General features: G+C 39.6%; 1 protein-coding gene and 1 long non-coding RNA gene across 3 annotated transcripts; one reads left to right on the top strand and one right to left on the bottom strand.

Moving 5' to 3' along the window:
• Positions 1–1,225: 1,225 nt before the first annotated feature.
• LOC124299900 (uncharacterized) lies at positions 1,226–5,731 on the bottom strand. Its single transcript, XM_046753326.1, has 5 exons — positions 3,769–5,731; positions 3,344–3,546; positions 2,873–3,220; positions 1,934–2,014; positions 1,226–1,813 (listed from the first exon to the last, which is right to left on the bottom strand). The coding sequence occupies exons 1-5, from the start codon at positions 5,579–5,581 to the stop codon at positions 1,601–1,603; spliced, it is 2,658 nt and encodes an 885-aa protein (XP_046609282.1). The 5' UTR covers positions 5,582–5,731; the 3' UTR covers positions 1,226–1,600.
• A 6,624-nt stretch (positions 5,732–12,355) lies between these two features.
• Positions 12,356–17,397, top strand: LOC124299903 (uncharacterized). 2 transcript variants are annotated; one of them, XR_006907102.1, is made up of 3 exons: positions 12,356–12,625; positions 13,998–14,384; positions 17,097–17,397. It is a non-coding gene; the product is annotated as an uncharacterized LOC124299903 (long non-coding RNA). The 2 variants fall into 2 exon arrangements; XR_006907101.1 differs by lacking the exon at positions 17,097–17,397 and adding an exon at positions 14,789–14,946.
• The last annotated feature ends 252 nt before the right edge of the window (positions 17,398–17,649 follow it).

Here is a 17,649-nt window from a genome sequence, read left to right as displayed (position 1 = left end):
TGGAATTTAATGTATGCCAATTGAGTTTGCAGGTGGAGAAAAGAGCTTGTCCCTTACTTTTTATCAATCGTTAAAATCGCATGGCTTTTTATCTGTTGGGAAAAGCTCACAGATCATCCCGTTGCGAATGCGCAATGTATGAGTTGCGATAAATATGTCAGCTATCACGTGGCGCAATTTTGCAATTCATTTTAGCATCTATCACATTTATTTACTAAAATAAAAAAGGAAACGCAAATTCTAATTTTCGAACGAAAAGTAACGGAATCACTGAGAGGTTCACTGTGATGAAGCGTTCATTTCAACAATCGTGAAATCATTCAGTCAAAAAACCAATCTGATACAGTGGCAAATCCTTCATTTTTTTTTTTTTTTTATTTTATTTTTCGTCATAATTCGTAACCCAACACACACATGTATCCTACATAATATATGCGAATATCTGTATGAGATTATTATACGTGTAACAATGCATATTGTACGATATAAATATACAATAGTTATTGACTTTGATCACGTGCAGTTTGTGGCAAAAGCATAAAAGTGGTAATTAATTGATCTTGTGTGATAACACTTGGAAGAAGAATAACGAAGTAAATTTATATGTATAAACGCAAACTTATACCATATGAGTATGATATAAATACATCTCTTAGCGCGTATGTATGTATTTATTTATATTCATTTATTAAATATATCACATGCATTTATTTGCAATAAAGACTAGAATAATTGTTAAAGAAAATATTTTTCGTCGTAAAAGGCACAAGATTTCGGTGCGTTTGCAGCACTACATTTCAGATTCTTATTAATATAATATAATACAGCGAACATTATATATTCAAAAATTATAAACATACCGCATTATTCGATATTTTCTACGAGCACTCAATTAATATATTACGATAAATAGTTGCACATTCGTTACATTGAAACATTCGTTCCATAAGAAAAAAGATAAAACAAATCTATCCCTCAATTAAATGCAATCGAGAAGATTATATTGTATTATCCGGAAGCTCGCATGGCAGCTGTATAATAGCGTAAAAAACGGTCTAAAAACTACAAAAAATAAAGGTGTAAAGAAATTCGGCGAATGTCTTGATGATAATTAATCGATCGTGGCATTAATGAAAATGTGAATAAAATTACATTTATTGCCAGTAGAATGAAATTTTGTTCTACGGAAGAAAAAAAAACTAATAAATAAGTTTCTATTAAAAATGTATGGAAATACGTGCCTAATCTGACATCGAAAAATAAATCCTCGATAAGCCAATCCATTAGCCACGTTCGTTTATTATTATTATTATTATCATGGCAACAATCAGATTTTTATTATAGATAAACGTATGTAATGCTTAGGTATAATAATGCGTATGTAATGTAATATGTGGCAAGATTAGCGTCGAAACGTATGGTAATTAAATATCGTTCGTTTTACGGCAGCAATTGGCGACATTTTGTGTAACTTTATATTCAACTGTTTTAATTTGCTTCGTTATCGTTAAATTCGATATTTCTCTTTCCTTATTTTACTACGTCTATTACTTCCAATTTTCTTTCTCATTACCGTCATTTTTAGGAACTCTAACGCAGCCTACAAGTCGACGACTTCCGGTTTCGCCTTAGGAGCGGCAATCTCTTCTTGGCTCTCGAACTCTTTGACCGTAACTTGTACTTCACCAACCGGATCATCCTCACCCAAAACCTCCACCACCGCACCCTCGGCACCGTCAGTTGCCGCAACTTCGAATCCGATCGAGGCGCCTATTTTCTGACTTGCTTTTTTAAAGGAGTCTGAGAGCATCACCTGTTGTATTGGAAAAATAATAGGATAATTTTTTTTTAAACACAAATACCCCTAACTGTAATCAGAATTTTTTTTCATCTTGGGGGAATTCGGCGACCAAGTCTTATGGGGTTTACTCACCTGCACAACGTTGATACACATAGATGTTAAAGCAAGGCCGAAGAACAGGTAGACAAGCGACAACATCTTGACCAGTGAATTCTGTGAAATAAAAATACAGTGAGCTTGGTTGTCTGATTTGACACTTCTTTCCTTCTTCTTTCCTACGGATCTTCGCATACCATAAATTCACTTCTTCCGTACGATTGCCAAAGCGTTTATGACATAAATGCTTACTTACGTTCCAGACTGTGCCGAGTTGATTGAATTGAGTTTGCTGCAACGTCCGTTGTAAAAAAAGAAAAAAAATAACAATTTGCAGTGAATTGAATTCTCCCAACACGACAGCATCAATCGCGACAACAAATCATGACACATTGTATTTCAAGTAGAACAACAGGTTGCGGACGATGAATTCGTAAACTTACAAACTTCGAGAATTTCTAAACCCTCATGACCTTAGACTGGTGTGAGAAGAGTTTCACGTGCTATAGTTACTAAGGTAATTTTAGTAACGCAAGTATCGTTTCAGTAACGATTTAAATATTGTTGGTATGACAAAACATTATCATACCTACAAGTAACAATTTAGTTTGATCATAGTTGTCAATACTATATTTTATTGTTATCGCTATGTCAAATCTCTCCGTTGAGTTTCCTAACTTTTTTTTCAGCCAAGCAAGGCTTCAATATCAACTCATTATTGTATCAACATTGAATGATCGGAACAGATACAAAAGAATAATAGTAAAAGTGACTATAACGAAAAAGAATAGTAAGACATGCTAGATTTCTTGGTCACAGATAGAAAAACTAATTTCAATTTTTATCCAAAACGATATTTTTTCCTCTTGGTCAAAAATGAAATCAGTTAGGGACCAGATGATTGAACGAAAACTGTAATTTTTTTTCTCAGCTTATCAGAGACCACACTGCATCAGCAGGCCGTTCGGCCAATACCTGAGGTACGTAGTCGCCGAAGCCGATGGTGCTCATGGATATGAAGACGAAGTAAAAGCTCTCAAAGAATCCCCATCCTTCGGAAATTTGGTAGACAGTTGCACCGACGAAAATGTAACCGAGTAGAATGGAGATAGCGACTGATATCGGAAGATTGAACTCATCATCGATTACAAAGTTCGACATCGCCGGTGTGCCCGGAGTTTCCGGCTGCGGCAAGTTCCCGTCCAAATTCAGTATCGTCTGCGTCTGCTGTCTCTGGATCTCCTCAACCTCTTCCGGGTTCATCTGCGACGGTCTTCTGAAGGTCGCGAAGTCGTACACCAGCTGCACCCCTTTCATTACCTCCTGAAAATTATGGTAAGTCACGTTAAGGATGTTCGTACTCTGTGAAACGCTTCCACTCGCACGATCCATGAATTTTGACGTGAACCTTCCATTACTTTGACGAAAATGAATCATCCGACTCACCTGAACAGGTCCTGTTCTTCTAACTTTACGGCAGCTTCCGGTGTAGTAGACCCTCCGTACGAAGGCCCATAGGAACTTCATACCTCGAGTGAAGAGCTTGCCGAAATCAGCGAGTATTATCAAGAACATCGGAATACCAAATATGGCGTAGACTATCGTTATCGCCTTTCCTGCCTGAGTCTTCGGCGCGATGTCTCCGTAACCTGGAAAGCAATGAACCAGGAAAATAACGCTGATCAAGCAGAAGTGAACACACGTCGTGGGGGATTTTCGTTCCAAGGTAAATAAACTGACTCATAGATAAGTTGGCAAAAAGTACGCAGTATTTAAGGGGATCAAAATACAGGGGTAGTTTCGAAATTCGTATCACACTGTTGTTTCATCATCGTAGTCGGGCACTCTGTGTAAACAGATATCCTTCTCACCGACGGTTGTAATAACGGAGATGCAGAAGGCGAGGGCGTTCAAAAATGTCCAGTTCTTCTGACCACTGTAAGAATGGACCCCAGCCTCGTGAGCGCTGTGCAGCTGCTCCTCGAACTCCATAAGTTTCCTCCGTGCCATGCTCTTCCAGTCTTCCTCTCTCATATTGTGGCTATAGTTCCAGAGGTTGTCAAGAAAGTCCCTCTTCACACGTTTCACACCGCATTTGTAGAACGTCTCGAAAGCTCCCTCGGTGAATCTGAATGCGAACGCCCCGAGGCCGCAGTAAATTACGATGACGATGAACTCGCCGATGCAGGAGTTCCTTAGCTTCTTCAAGGCCTCGATCTCCCTCGGATTTTGATCAACGTAGGCCTTGAATTCGGTCACGATATCACGCACGGCCTTCAAGACTTCCAGAAAAGAAACTTTTTTCACAGTTACTTTCCGTGGAGTCAAATCATCCGTAGGAGGATCGTCGACTTTTTGTTTCTCTTTCTCTTTTCGGGAGAATGGGAACCAGGAGAACCAGGACTTCTTTACCTCGCCTTTCATTCCATGCTCTTTCTCCTTCATCTTAAACGCTTCATCGTGGTCCGAATGGAGGACGCCAAGTTTACGTTTCCTCAATGTCGTAGGATCCGTTCTGTCAGCTGCATACTTCCGGTCATCGTCCATGTCGTCATGATCAAGAATTCCGCGTTCTCGTTTCAAATACTCCTCTTGCGCCTTGGCGAAGTCCTCTATGAGACTGTCATCTTTCAGCGGAATGATCTGCTTCTTCATCTCGGATGCCGACCTCCGTATAATCTGCTTGTCGGCCGACCTCTGGGGGAAGGTCTCGCTCTTCCTGATCCCGACCTCCTCTTCCGATTCGCTTGGGTACCGATGTCGACTCAGGGACCTTTTCTCCCGCACTTTCGCCTTTGGTTCGTTATCCAGCTCCACAGAAACCTTCTGAACCCCTTTCGTAATCGCTCCAGAATCGCCTTTCCTGGTCCCGGACTCGTCCTCGGTACCTGTCGAATACCTGTGCCTGCTGGTTCGTCTCTTATCGCGGTTCAACTTCACCTTCGATTCCGCATTCGAGGTGGTCTGATCTTCATCAGTGTCAGCTGGAGGCGCCGTATGTCGAGAACGAGTCTTGGCCCTGAGACCCTCGGGTGACTTTTTCCTACGCAAGGACCTCATTCCCTCGTCCTGATCCTCGCTGGAGTCGGTCAAGGGAATCTGTTTGCTCTGCGCCGATCTGTCGCGGGACCGTTTTTTGGGATGAAAATCGGCGCCTTCGTTTATCGCCGCCGCCATCTTTTCATCCGGATGACGTTTTGGCGCGGTGTCAACAACGGCGTTTCGAATATCCTCGGTATCGTTCCGCGGCGTTGGTACGTCAGTCTCGTCACGTGGCCGCACAGTGCTCTCTGAAACGTGGCTAAATTTAGCTGGCTCGCTTCCGTCGCTCTCTGTGACGGACTTTTTGACCATTTTCTTCACCGCGTCGGATGCATCGTTCGCATTGGATGGTTTTAACTCGGTTTCGATCCCGGCTTCCGCTGCTTCGGGTTCCGGCTGATTTCCGGTACCATTCCCAGCCCCTTTTCGACGCACCTTTTCGACCCTGACGTCGCTCGCCGGTGGCTGATCGTCGACCCGAAGAGCCATGTTTTCCGTGTCTTCAGCCATCCTCTCCATCTTCGCCCTAGCCACGGTATCATCCTCGCCGGATTCTTCCTCCCGACGCGGAGGATCCGGCGTCTTTTCGCGTCTTCTTGCCGCCGCTTTGCGGCGACGATGCACCGTGTAACTGTCCTCCATTGTTTTTTTTTTTTACTGAGGCCTGGTAACCGGTTATGGTACCCCTGCCTGCCTGCCTGACTCCTTGCCTGCTTACTTACTCCCCGGCAAACACTCTCGACCGAAATAAAACTGCGCGCCAGCCGCTCCCACTACCGAGTTCAACTGACGACGCCGCCGCTGCGTCTCTCAGCGTCGCGACGCGGCGCTACTTCGTCGCGTCCCGACGTCAAGCGCCGGCTAGGCTGGACGCTGCGGCAAAACCACCGTCGAGATATCGAACCGTATCTACTACGCCGAAGACGTGAGACGCTCTAGGATAACGAAAAATCTTGCAGGGTTGGGTTAAAAAAAAGCTTTCGAAAGTTCATTCTGGGGAGACATTTTTGAACTTTAATCTCGACTGATAAATGAAAATGGTTTGTTTTGTCTCGTAATATAATTGAAATACTGAATTAAACGTGGACGACGTAGCGAATTTTTGGAAGACGATTTGAAACAAACGTTTTTTTTTTCCCCGTCGACATCTTAAGCGATGAAAATTTCGGACTCTTATAGAACCTTTTCAAAGGGAAATACGTCAGCACTGAGAGTTGGAATCAATTTTATTGTACTGACAGAATTATCTGGCAATTAATCTTCATTGTTTTAAAAACACAAGACCTTTATGGGCAAACATTTCGAGAATTGTCTCAGAATTTCATGTCCAGCAAATATTCAAGGTTCAAACTTCAACAATTTCAACTTATTTGTGACAAAGTGATTCTTGAAACAGACTTGTTTTAAATTCATTGACCCAGACAGAAAATTTTGTAATTTTCATTCCCCCACGAGTAAGATTGTTTACTTTCGGTATTGATTTAATTTTTTTTTCTTTATACACTATTGACGGAAACAAGTTGCAAATATTTACGGAACATGCTTTAACAACCATTCAGTTTTTATATGCATTTCATTTTTATGTGCATCATGAGTGATTACGGAAATTTATGATTTTAAATAAATCTTTTAAATAAATTGCACAGACATTTTTCGACAAAGAAATTTCATGCGTCTACTCTAATTTATAAATCCAAGCTTCTCTTGGCAAAAAAAGTGTTACAACTCAAGTTACTGGATAGTAAAATCTTAGAGTGAGTGGTTGATATAATTTTATGCAGAGTGAGACACGCCTATTCATAAAATTAGAAAGGGACGTATAAAGTAATTCACAAAATTAATATAATAATTGAAAAGTTTAATCCACGTGTCCGAAATGATCACAAAAAAAAAGCAAAAGACGAATAACATGAGAATTTTGAAGAAGTATATTGTTCTTGATTTGAAAATAAACACGTTGAAGTGATTTTCGACTACAACTTTAACACTTGATAACCTGAGTGAATATTCTCATTCTCTTCAGAAATACATATTCCCAGAAAACACTTCACACCTTTTATTTTTAGATCTAATTGTTTGTTTTCGAATGCTAAAAAATTCAAGCACGTCTTTCGCACGTTTTATAACTTGACAAGTAATGAAAATGTGTAAAGATTTTTCTATATCTCACGACGATGCGAGGAAAAGTGTATTTCGTAAGATGTGCAAAATTTGTATATAATAAAATCTAAATCATCGGTATTATGATTTTTCCTGCAACTTTGAGCGGTTGGTAAAAATCACAGAGAATCACCTGACGACAGCTGCAACTCAGCTTGAGCGCCGTTTAAAAATAACCCTGCCGCACAATGTTTAACTGCAGCTGTGACGTTTTCTTCCAGAAACGAACATCCGAATCTGTCGTGCAATTTTCGAATCTGCATACATTCGTCGATGGATATTCCAAATTGTTGTTCATGAAAATAACAGTCAACGGGAGGAAAAAAAGGTGTCTGATGTGAGAAACGTAGTTTTGTTCTACTCTAAAATTCTGAGAGGAAGAAAAACTTGCAGTCGGATATTTCTCACTATTTCTGGTCTTTCTATATATACGTGCAGTTAAAATCGCGACTGGGCGTCAAGGAATTTGCTGAAACTTTGCAGATAAACTGTTGGGTCGGCGACGCCAACTGTGAACCGCCCACGTTGCCTATTTCGGTTGAGTTTTGAGTGTTACGCAAGCAGGATAACTTCGGTCGCGATAAGATTCAAAAGTAGAAAAACCCGTCCTCGGACACCTTCGAACTTCATCACGTCGTATACTCGACCGGAACTTACTGACTTCTGGTCTACGTGATGTTAATGACGGGTATGTATTTGCATATACACACACACATATATATATATATATATATATATATATATATATATATATATATATATGTGTGAGTGTGTACACGTGCCGATAATTTGCAAAGAATCAAAGAACACGTTAGACGTGTTGATATTACGGGAAATTTCACGTAGGAGATCGTCTCTTTTTTTCTTCAATTTTCTTTCCATTTTCTTATTTCATTCTAACAACTTTTGTTTAGACGTGTAGAAGTTTAAACACGTGGCTTTAGAAACTACGGACAAATTACGTCTGTGTATAAATTGCAGCAAATATCTCAGTTTGGCACTCATAAATGCCGGCAAATTACACGTTCACCGAGTCCCACAGAAGCGAGAATTTCCTAGAAATAGATTTAGTGGTACTTTAGTCTCTCTTACCCACGTATTCAAGTAAAAACACGTCGATCAACGACCTGACAGAATATGGAACACTATACATTAGCTACCTCTTCAGGCTGTGCATAAAACATTATACACACGGGGAACAAGCAATGAGAAATACAAATGTCCGGAGCTTTTCCGCATTCCATTGACGCGTGTAGAAAAGCTCTGTCTCTGGTCATTCGTCACGTCACAGGATGCACCGAGCAGCGAATTTTGTTGGTCCGTTGAAGGGCAAAATTTATCGAATTGTAAATGTAATTCTGTTTAGCCAATTTTTTAAACACCCGCTGAACCCTTCTTCTTTTTTTATCGAATTTTCTCAATTTATGATATTCAATCTGTTATATACAATGTCGATTTTTCTTCTGGTTTCCCTTTGAATTGATTATTCTTCAAGCAAGATTTGAACCTCGTTTAAACAAACTTGAAAGTTTTAAACTGCATAATTGATTAGAAAAATTATCAAATGCGAAAACTTTACTTTAATAATGTCTGTATTTTTCCATACCGAATATCAAGGACAGTTCAAAAGCAATCGAAAATTAATTTTCGGAAGCGGTATTTACAACTCAGAGAGCTTCTACCTTCTTCCTAATTTAAAGGGTGTGATCTTTCCTTTCATCTTTTTAGTTGATTGAAAGGTCTCTTGCGACCTTTAGCTTAGTGATTATTGGAAGTCTCATTCGGAGAAAATTTTCAGAAAATTGTCAAGGGTGTAGCATTTTGAACAGGAAGTGTGGGCGTAAGTTTTGAAATAAGATCTAAATTGTTTTAAGACAACGGATTCGATATCTCGGTTGAAATATCGTCTCACTATGTGTTTAGGGTCGGCATTTCGAATAGAAACGTAACTCCAAATACGCTCAAAAAGCAAATAATAACGCGTCGACGATAAAAATGTTTAATAAATTTAGTTTTCTCAAAAGTTTCAGCACACAAAAATGCGACGTCGATCAGTTCTCATTGCATCAATGAAAAACGATTCATCGGAAATTGAATAACTTGCCTCAGCCTTGAGCTTCAGAATAAATAAATTCTGTCGAAATTTATATTAAGGGCGCGTGTCAGTCATTACCCTTCGTCATTGCCTCAATCTTCGCAAAATAGATCTCTGAACCATAATGACTTGGGCCAACTAAAGAAATATCGCAACCGTCTAGCCAGGTGCCAACTAGTTCAACGGTGACTGATGCAAATACATTTTCTGATGAAACAAAAGTTAACTGATTTGACGAAAATCAATCATACCAACTGTCAACGCCAATCGTCATGCATTCACCGTTTGGGTCACAGCAATTCATAACAATCTCGTTCTTCACTATTTTCCACCATTTCATTGCAATACTATTACATACAGTGGGAAACTTTAGGAGATCAGATTCGTAACGTTTATTCAGTCAGCACGCCGTTTTGCGATTATACGATTCAGTTAATTGAACCTACGAATCGTTATTCCGATACCCAGAGTTGAAACACATGATAAATACGTCTGCTGATCGAATTAACGAGGCTCGTCGAACGCGGCTAACGGTCATCGTTTACGACTCGATTACGAATCGATTATCAACCTCGCCCACTTCTTGGATCGTCAGCTGTGAGGTAGCCGGAAGCACGAAACTAGCGTCGATCGTCGTCGCGATTAATTTTTTACTACGTGCTTTCACGATTTTTTTTGCTCTCTTCCAGGAGAGAGATAAAGAGAGGGAGAGAGAGAGACAAATCAATCCCCACAAGGCGATAGGTGGCAATGTTTATTTATTGTTCAGTATACAATTCAAGCAGTGAGTGCAGCTGTAAGTAGGAAATGAAATCAGACCGGAAATTGGTATTCGCGTTTGGTGGTGAAAGATTTTTTTTTTTTTTTTTTCTTGCAGACACCAGAGTGTCGCTGAAGCTTTTCATCGACACTACACGGTGTGCTTGCAACAGTAAAATAGAACTCGCCATCTGGTCGTATAACGATTTTCACGTGTTCTGTGACGTTTGTTAAACACACGGAGCATTTCCATGGTTGTAAATTTTTTGGCAATCGGGTGTGATGCGAAACATTTTGAGACACCGTGAGAATACACCGATTGAAAATGTTCAGCTGTTGGATTAATCGAAATGTTTTTTTGCGGGTCAGAAGCATGCCTCGAGTAGTTGGCACGGAATGCCCTGTACAACTAACGTATTACGGAGTATCTTACCTATGGTTGTGTAGATTGTACCGCAGTAGAATATCGCATTCCAAAACGTCCATATCTTCTCTTCCTCGCCCCTGTCGTTCAGTGTAGATGTGAAGCCGCTTTTCGAAAATTCAATAACGTAATCTTCATACTCTTGCAACTCTTTTACGACGTTTCCGTCCCAGACTAACGCGTCTTTCCTTCTCAGATCAACGTTGTCGCATAGTCCTCGGATACTCTGTACAGTCTCGTTTCTGCAAAGTAAATTATTCTTCTTTTTCTAATATCATGTTTTCAATGTATGGAATACGTCTTACATTTGTACGACGAATTTATTACGAAATCATTTTTTTCATTCGAGTTTAACTCGGGATTTCATATTATTTTGCGACTGGTGTATACTGATATCGAATTTATCACAGGAAGTTTATAATGCTCGTGGTAATCTGAAGTAAATTGCGAATTTATCACATTACATTGTGGAGGACTGTGAAATCACAGGGTAAGATGGAAATTTTATCGATTAAGTAGTCTTGGACTTTACATCGTCTGATACAACATTCGTAGAATATGTTGTCTCAATTTTTCAAAGTTGATTGTATTTCGCTATTAATTTACAGTGCGCTGAATTAAAAATAATTTTCATTCGATGCGCAATCCCATCAGAGTCGCAACTAATTTTAAGCTTGGTTTGAATTGAAATTATTACTGAAATTGAATATATTTATAAATTAAACGTTTCTGTGAACAAAAATTTAGAATTGTACATTTTTCCATACACTTCTTCAACATTATTTAAATCTTATCGTTCATGCAAAATAGGCTCAGAGTAGAAAAAAAAAATATGTATTCGAACCTCTACAACAATCAGGATGCTGGACTGATCAGTTCTCTGGAAAAAAGCTTGGCTTTCATCCCGCAGCAAGTAGATCTAAATAATTCAAGGTTGAACATTGATCCACCGCTCTCTTTGGCAGCTGTTTTTCTCTGAGTCTTAGCACTCTGGCGCCATAGCAAGTAGATAAGCAATAACTCTACTCCAAATCAAGAGAAAATGAGATTTTGAGAGACTTCCTTAGATCTGAGAAAATTCCACAGAAGCTGATAAGATTAGAAACGTTTCTTGGTCCCGCTTTACACGAACCAAAAGTTCTTGCCGAGAATGAGAACACGTTTAACGATCAGCCTTGACCTCGGTATAAAACCTGTGTTAGACTCGAATTAGCCACGCTTCCGTGATCGCGAATTACGCTAGTTACAATTCGCAGAAATCAAATAAACGCGGAAATTCGCAATAAAATGTTCGAAAAAGGTTGAAAAAGAGTTAAAAATAAAGTATTTAAAAAAATAGCGACAACTTCAAAGTGTCCAACAAATTTTATCCCTGTCAAAATCCCTATATTTTCGAGAGAACGATCCATCGGAATAATTGAAAAGTTATTTTGTTACAATTTACCGACTGGCTTAAGCGCCGTTTTTTCGGCACGAGTTTACCGGGAGGAGATTTTTTCCTGCCAGCGGGGCTTCAGTTTTTATTACAAATCGATGGTGCCGGATAATAATATACCGCTTGCGTTTAACCGCGCTCAACGTTTAACTACAAAAATTGTACTAACCTATAACTTGCAAAACGCAGAAAATCTATTATCCAGAGACATGTATTTCACAACGATCATTAATATCGCACGTGTATGACGTGTGTGATCGACGTACAGATTCTACGCAATTCGACCTACCCAACAACGCCATCTGGTGGCAAAATACATTTCTTGTATTTACCGATTAAACCGATCGTATTTCGTTCCATTATATACTCCGAATTCAATCAGCGCAACGAAATAAGCTCCGAGCAGCTTGAACGGGATTTCTTGCACCCCAAATACGCGGGATAATAACCTGAAAGGATCAGCTGATTCCCTTATCGGCGCCATATTGATCAGCCACGCCCGTATTTGGATTCCGATAACTCAATCGATGCTCTTTATGTTCACATTCTCCTTGCTATTTATGGAATATCACGTAAATTGGTGACATACGAGACGATCTCGGACCACGACGACAGTACGAATTTATCTGCGGAAGGACAGACGGTGAATGGAGCTCGTTAACTATCTGCAGAAAAGCATTTCATGGGATTTATAAAAGCGTCGCATTGCACATTCCTGAGAACCAGGTATTTCGCTGGAGCTTTGAAGCCCGAGAATGGCTTGACCGTTAATCAAGGGACTTTAATTAGGCGACCCAAAACTCTACGGAGAAGGTAAATTGATTAGTAATCTCTCGTACAAAGTCCTGTCGGATTTTCCGAAACATGGAACGTTTTTTTTTTCTTCTTACTACTCCGAGACTAATTCCATGAGAAGGTTCGGCTGTCCGGGACAATTCGTGATTCGATGATGCACGTGTGGATGAAGAATCGTGGGATTATAGATTCTCGGCGTATTATACGCGCAGATTAAACCAGTGACACGGTTTGCCGCGTAATCGATATCAGCTGGACCGCGGAGAAACGATTTTAACGACGTTTTATTGCTGTGAAAAGCGATTCGGTCGCAGTTCGCGGAGTTTGACTATCATCGCGATTTTCCGAGGAACTACCGTTTCGATCGTATTCAAATTCAGGCAACGACGAAGGTGCAATAAGATATTCAAGCACAAGTTCTTGGGTATACAAAAAAAAAAATGATTATACTTTGCAGAATTGAATTTTGAACTATCAGACAACTTCGGAAGATGTTTTTTTTACGATTTTTGAGGAATTTCAAAAAAATATACAACCGGTATGCATAGCGCATAAAAAGTGTACTGTACCGTACAAAAATTGTTCGTGACAAACGAGCGCTCTAAAAGCAACATTTTAAAGCGTGATGAAGATTTTAGATTCGATTTAGCTTGTCGTCAACTTATTGGACCGGTGTGGTGTTATCGAAAAATTTTTGAACAGTTACACGAGTCTCTGATCGCGAATTATTATTATTATGATACGGATAAAAGATAACCGGGGTCGAGGAAGGTTGCATGTAACGAGGTTGTTCGGTATCGAAAAAGCGTGGCCGATTTTCCGCCTTACGAAGGGGGTAAATTGTACGCCTACATGCCCAGAATTTGGGCGAACCTTTTATATGTTTAAGGAACTAAACGCCCCGAGGGGATTTCATAACGTCTGCTTATCAGTTTCGTTCCAGTTTCTGATGGAAATTTATCGTCGTGAAACTCGGTAAACGAGCCTGAAACCTTGTCAGAAATTTTCGTAACTAAAATTCATGAAGCCTGACGAAATCATCCACTTCGGATTATATTAAAAGAAAAAATTGACGAACGGGGAATTATTGGGATTTTTAATCAAGAGAAACAACGCGAAATTTCACAGAAAGTAAATGTACTTCGAAAATATGTAATCTTCGAGGAATCGGTTGATTTAATCCTAAAGTTTTTTTTTTTTTTTCTGGTTTTTATCGCGTACTGATTAAGTATTTCTGACAAAGCCATTGCGATAGTCTAGAAATTGAAGCTTTCGATTACTTGTCTAAAAAATTAGGAAATACACATACTTAACAATCAAGAACGTGTACAAAAATTATTTGTTTTTGAAAAAAATGATTCAACTTATACGTATCTTTTCTTTTTTTCAGTAACCAGATGAACTCACTGAACATTCCAAAGAACTAGCAAACGTCTGTAATACCAGCTCGTAGAAGAAAATTTTGTTCCAACGCCGAAGTTCGTGAATTTTCTTCCCTATTTCCTGGTTTTTCGACAGTTTCAAGTGACAGTTTTGTCAAGAAATTTGAAATGAATCGCAGCGTCGAATTTAGGGTGTTGGGTTCACGCACCTGTGCTTTCGCAACATTTCTCGCTGCTTGTTCTCGTTGCTTCCTTCAACCTCGACGAAGACCACGGCGCCGACGACGCTGTAGAGGAAGACTATAAGGAACAGGAAAATGTGGGTGAACCATCTTTTACTCCAGGAGCTGACCTGCGAACGTGACACAAAATTCGATGAAGCTACAAACGAAGCAGTGCGTGTCTCTATTTTTTACGTCTATATCTCTGCGTTGCTTGATAAGTAAGAACAAAAAATCTGCACCGGGATAATTTAGAAACAATATTAACCCTTTCAGTCACACATTTTTAAACTCAATATCTTGGCCTGAATTTTTTTTACTCGGAGGTTTTTGAGGTCGCTGATGACGAATTTGATAACAAAATTTGACAAGGCTGGGATATGGAATTTTTTGTAGAGGGATGGTGAGCATCCCACTGTGACTGAAAGGATCAAAAGAAATGCGGATGAATGTTCATAAATTGGTCATTTGCAACAAAATTCTCCTAATATCCCAAGCATGTTGAAATAATTTGCAGACATTAGCTTTAACCTAATTTCTTTGATAAGTCTCTGACGCGTATTTACTTTGCTTTGCAGTTGAGGAGAAATTTCAAGAGGGATAAAACGTCGTCAGAGTCATCGACTAATTTACCTTCTCGTAAAGCCAGAAGGCGCTTTTTTCGCCAACGCTGAGCCCCGACTTTGTCCAATCCTTGATACCTTTGAACTGAGTGAACATAAACTCGCTGGCTTTATTTGCGTACATAACGTGCGGTGTGCCGGCAATCGGCGTCACGGGGATCGGAGATTGCCCGTACGGGGTTCCGACATAGGCCATCGGCGTCTGGGGATATCCCATGTACTGTCCGGGAACCGGAAGTGTGATTCTTGGCCTAGGCGGGAGCTGACGTACTTTCGGTGAGTTCGACATTTTCGGAGTTGTTGTTCGCCTCCTTTTTCCCAAAAAATTACAATCTATCGACGATCGATTCGCGGAGATGACGATCGTCAATAAATCTGTTGGACGAATGCGACTGTATCGTTCGATTCACATAGCTTTTAAAATTACAATGCGTTCGATTTCTTCCGATGAAATTCACTCGCGCGCGAGAGAAAAAAAAAACAACTCCAAATCGTTCTACGCTTTGAAAATCCGTTCCGATCCACTTGTCTCGGACAGTCTGATAAATTCCAAGCTCAAGAATGCCGGCGAGAATTTTGGCGGACTGCAGCTGCTGCCGGGCAATTTAATTCGGTCCATAACATTCGGACGTAGATCTTTCTCTTGTTCCTAGTTGGCTGGATCCCGGACCTAGGATAATACTTGAAATCCACGATTGAATTAAATCGGATAGACGCCGACTTTTCCCGCCTTTGGCGATGCCGATTTCGCGAGCACGTTCACCAAAGAAAAAACACTTCTCTACTGCTCTGAAAAATTTCAGCTGTTTCATATACGCCGCTGCTTTGAAGGGGTTCTAAAATACACTAACCACCCACATTTTCACGTGTCTTTTTATAAATATATCTGTTACAGGTTACACGTATGTATATGTAACGTATATGCCGGCGTCCGGGATTTTTCGAAAGACAATCCACACACTAATTCAATGCCGTGAAAGCTTCGATGTCACACTTCAGTCTTCTTGTGTCACTTTGAAAGAAAAGTATCAGTATCATTGAACGCAGAGTTACCGAGTACGGTTCAGTTTACATTGAGCTTAAATTTTTTTCTGTTTTTTAGGAAATCCAACCGAGTTCTATCAGATTTTGATAATTCCCACGAATTGGACGTCGAGTATACACGGAGTATAATGTAAACGATAAGTACGTTAAAATGTTATGTATCTGAGAAGCTTTTATATCGAGATTTATTTACGCTACGTACATCACAAAACGGTCATTTACCCAAAACTATCCGCAAGAATATTCGACTACAAATCTATACACGTATATATATATACACAAACGTTTACATAAACGTTTTAAGTATCACCCAGTTTTTTCATTTTCACTTCGTCAAGGTTCAATTAGAAATTTATTTATCCTCCTATCTTATTCCCGTTAAAATAACTACTCTTTTCGCACATCGCGTGGTGAGAAATCCTTCGGTCATTCAAATATTGGTTATTTTCTTTTCGGCGAAAAATAAAATCCGACAGTTAGCAAACGCCGTTCTGCCGTTATTCGCGAGCCTGTCGCTGCAGCGTCGCGGCGTCAACTGGCGTCCGGACGCCGGGTTACAAGCGTCCTTTGAACGCCAAGACCAGAGAGCATGGTGATCATCGCGCGCTGGAAACCGTCTGGCCAATATTCGCTGTTCGCGATCTGCACGAATATCTACGAGCGAAAACGCGAACTTCATCAGGTCTTTTGGTTTCCTCTTGAAAATGCGCTCCTCTCCCTAAAGTCCAAACAACTAACGCGCTTGAACCCTTTATCTCGGTATCGATCCAGCCGGAGCCTTGAAAGACGGACCTTGCGCAAATGGATATAATTATTAACTCCTGACGTCGCGATCGGCGATTAACCCTCCGTCAATAGAAAAATTTCATTGCGTCAAGCAGGGAGCTATTCTATCAGGCTTTACTGCGACACAAGTGATTTAGTGACTTCTAACGATGTCGATTGATTTTGAATTATTTCAAACGATCTTGAATGATTTTGATTATGATTTCGAAACGATTTTCATTCCGGTTCCAAATATTTTTAAGTGATTTTAACTGATTTCAGTTCCATTCAGATAATTTCGAATGTAATATACTGTAATTTTTCTTTCTCAGTCACAACGATTTCTAACTGATTTTAAACTAGGGTGTACAGCTGATTTCAAGAATGAATAGCCCTTTGATGTGAAGATTGAAGTCGGTGACACTTTGTCTTATCACAGTTTTTTTTTTTTCAGATGGCAAAAACCTTTGTGCTAGAGAAAAGGGTTCGCGAACGAGTTGAAGAAACGAAAAAGACGTCCAAATATTTTCATCAAGTTGATTCTTGTGTCAAGATTGTGAAGAAATTTGGAGATGTTTATATTGTATCAGGGCAACATTTTATGAGTAAGTACTTGAAATTAAAATTTACACAAATATTATGCGAGCCTTTCGAATATTTTATTGGAAAATCCATGTGAATCCAACCAACGTTCGAACCTCACCACCTTTGATGTTTTTCAAAAATTTTTTGAATGATTATTTATAAATATTGCGAGTGATTTTAATAATGGACCCAGTCTTCAAATGTTTCAAATATAAAATACAATTTCTAACAATTTTTTAAAAATTCTACAAAAGGCCCTTTCCAAAATCACTTCAAATATTTATAAATAATTGAGCATTTGAATAAAAATTCTGACAAAAATTCAGGATGCTGTTTCGGACTGGGGAAAATTGCAGAAATTTTTTTAAACAATATTGGAAATGGTGAGGATCAGACTTTGGTCGATTTTGCAAGGAATTTCC

This window comes from Neodiprion virginianus, chromosome 3 (assembly GCF_021901495.1).
Source record: "Neodiprion virginianus isolate iyNeoVirg1 chromosome 3, iyNeoVirg1.1, whole genome shotgun sequence".
In the NCBI taxonomy this organism is placed as follows: domain Eukaryota; kingdom Metazoa; phylum Arthropoda; class Insecta; order Hymenoptera; family Diprionidae; genus Neodiprion; species Neodiprion virginianus.
This window is presented reverse-complemented; position numbering and strand designations above follow the sequence as displayed.

What these genes read in the sequence shown, in the direction of transcription:
- LOC124299900 (XM_046753326.1), bottom strand. Translation starts at nt 5,581, where the DNA reads ATGGAGGACAGTTACACGGTGCATCGTCGCCGCAAAGCGGCGGCAAGA. An exon ending in CTCCGTTATTACAACCGTCG is followed by an intron (nt 3,547 to 3,768) that starts GTGAGAAGGATA and finishes ATTGCTTTCCAG; the next exon opens with GTTACGGAGACATCGCGCCG. An exon ending in TCGGCGACTACGTACCTCAG is followed by an intron (nt 2,015 to 2,872) that starts GTATTGGCCGAA and finishes TTTATTTCACAG; the next exon opens with AATTCACTGGTCAAGATGTT.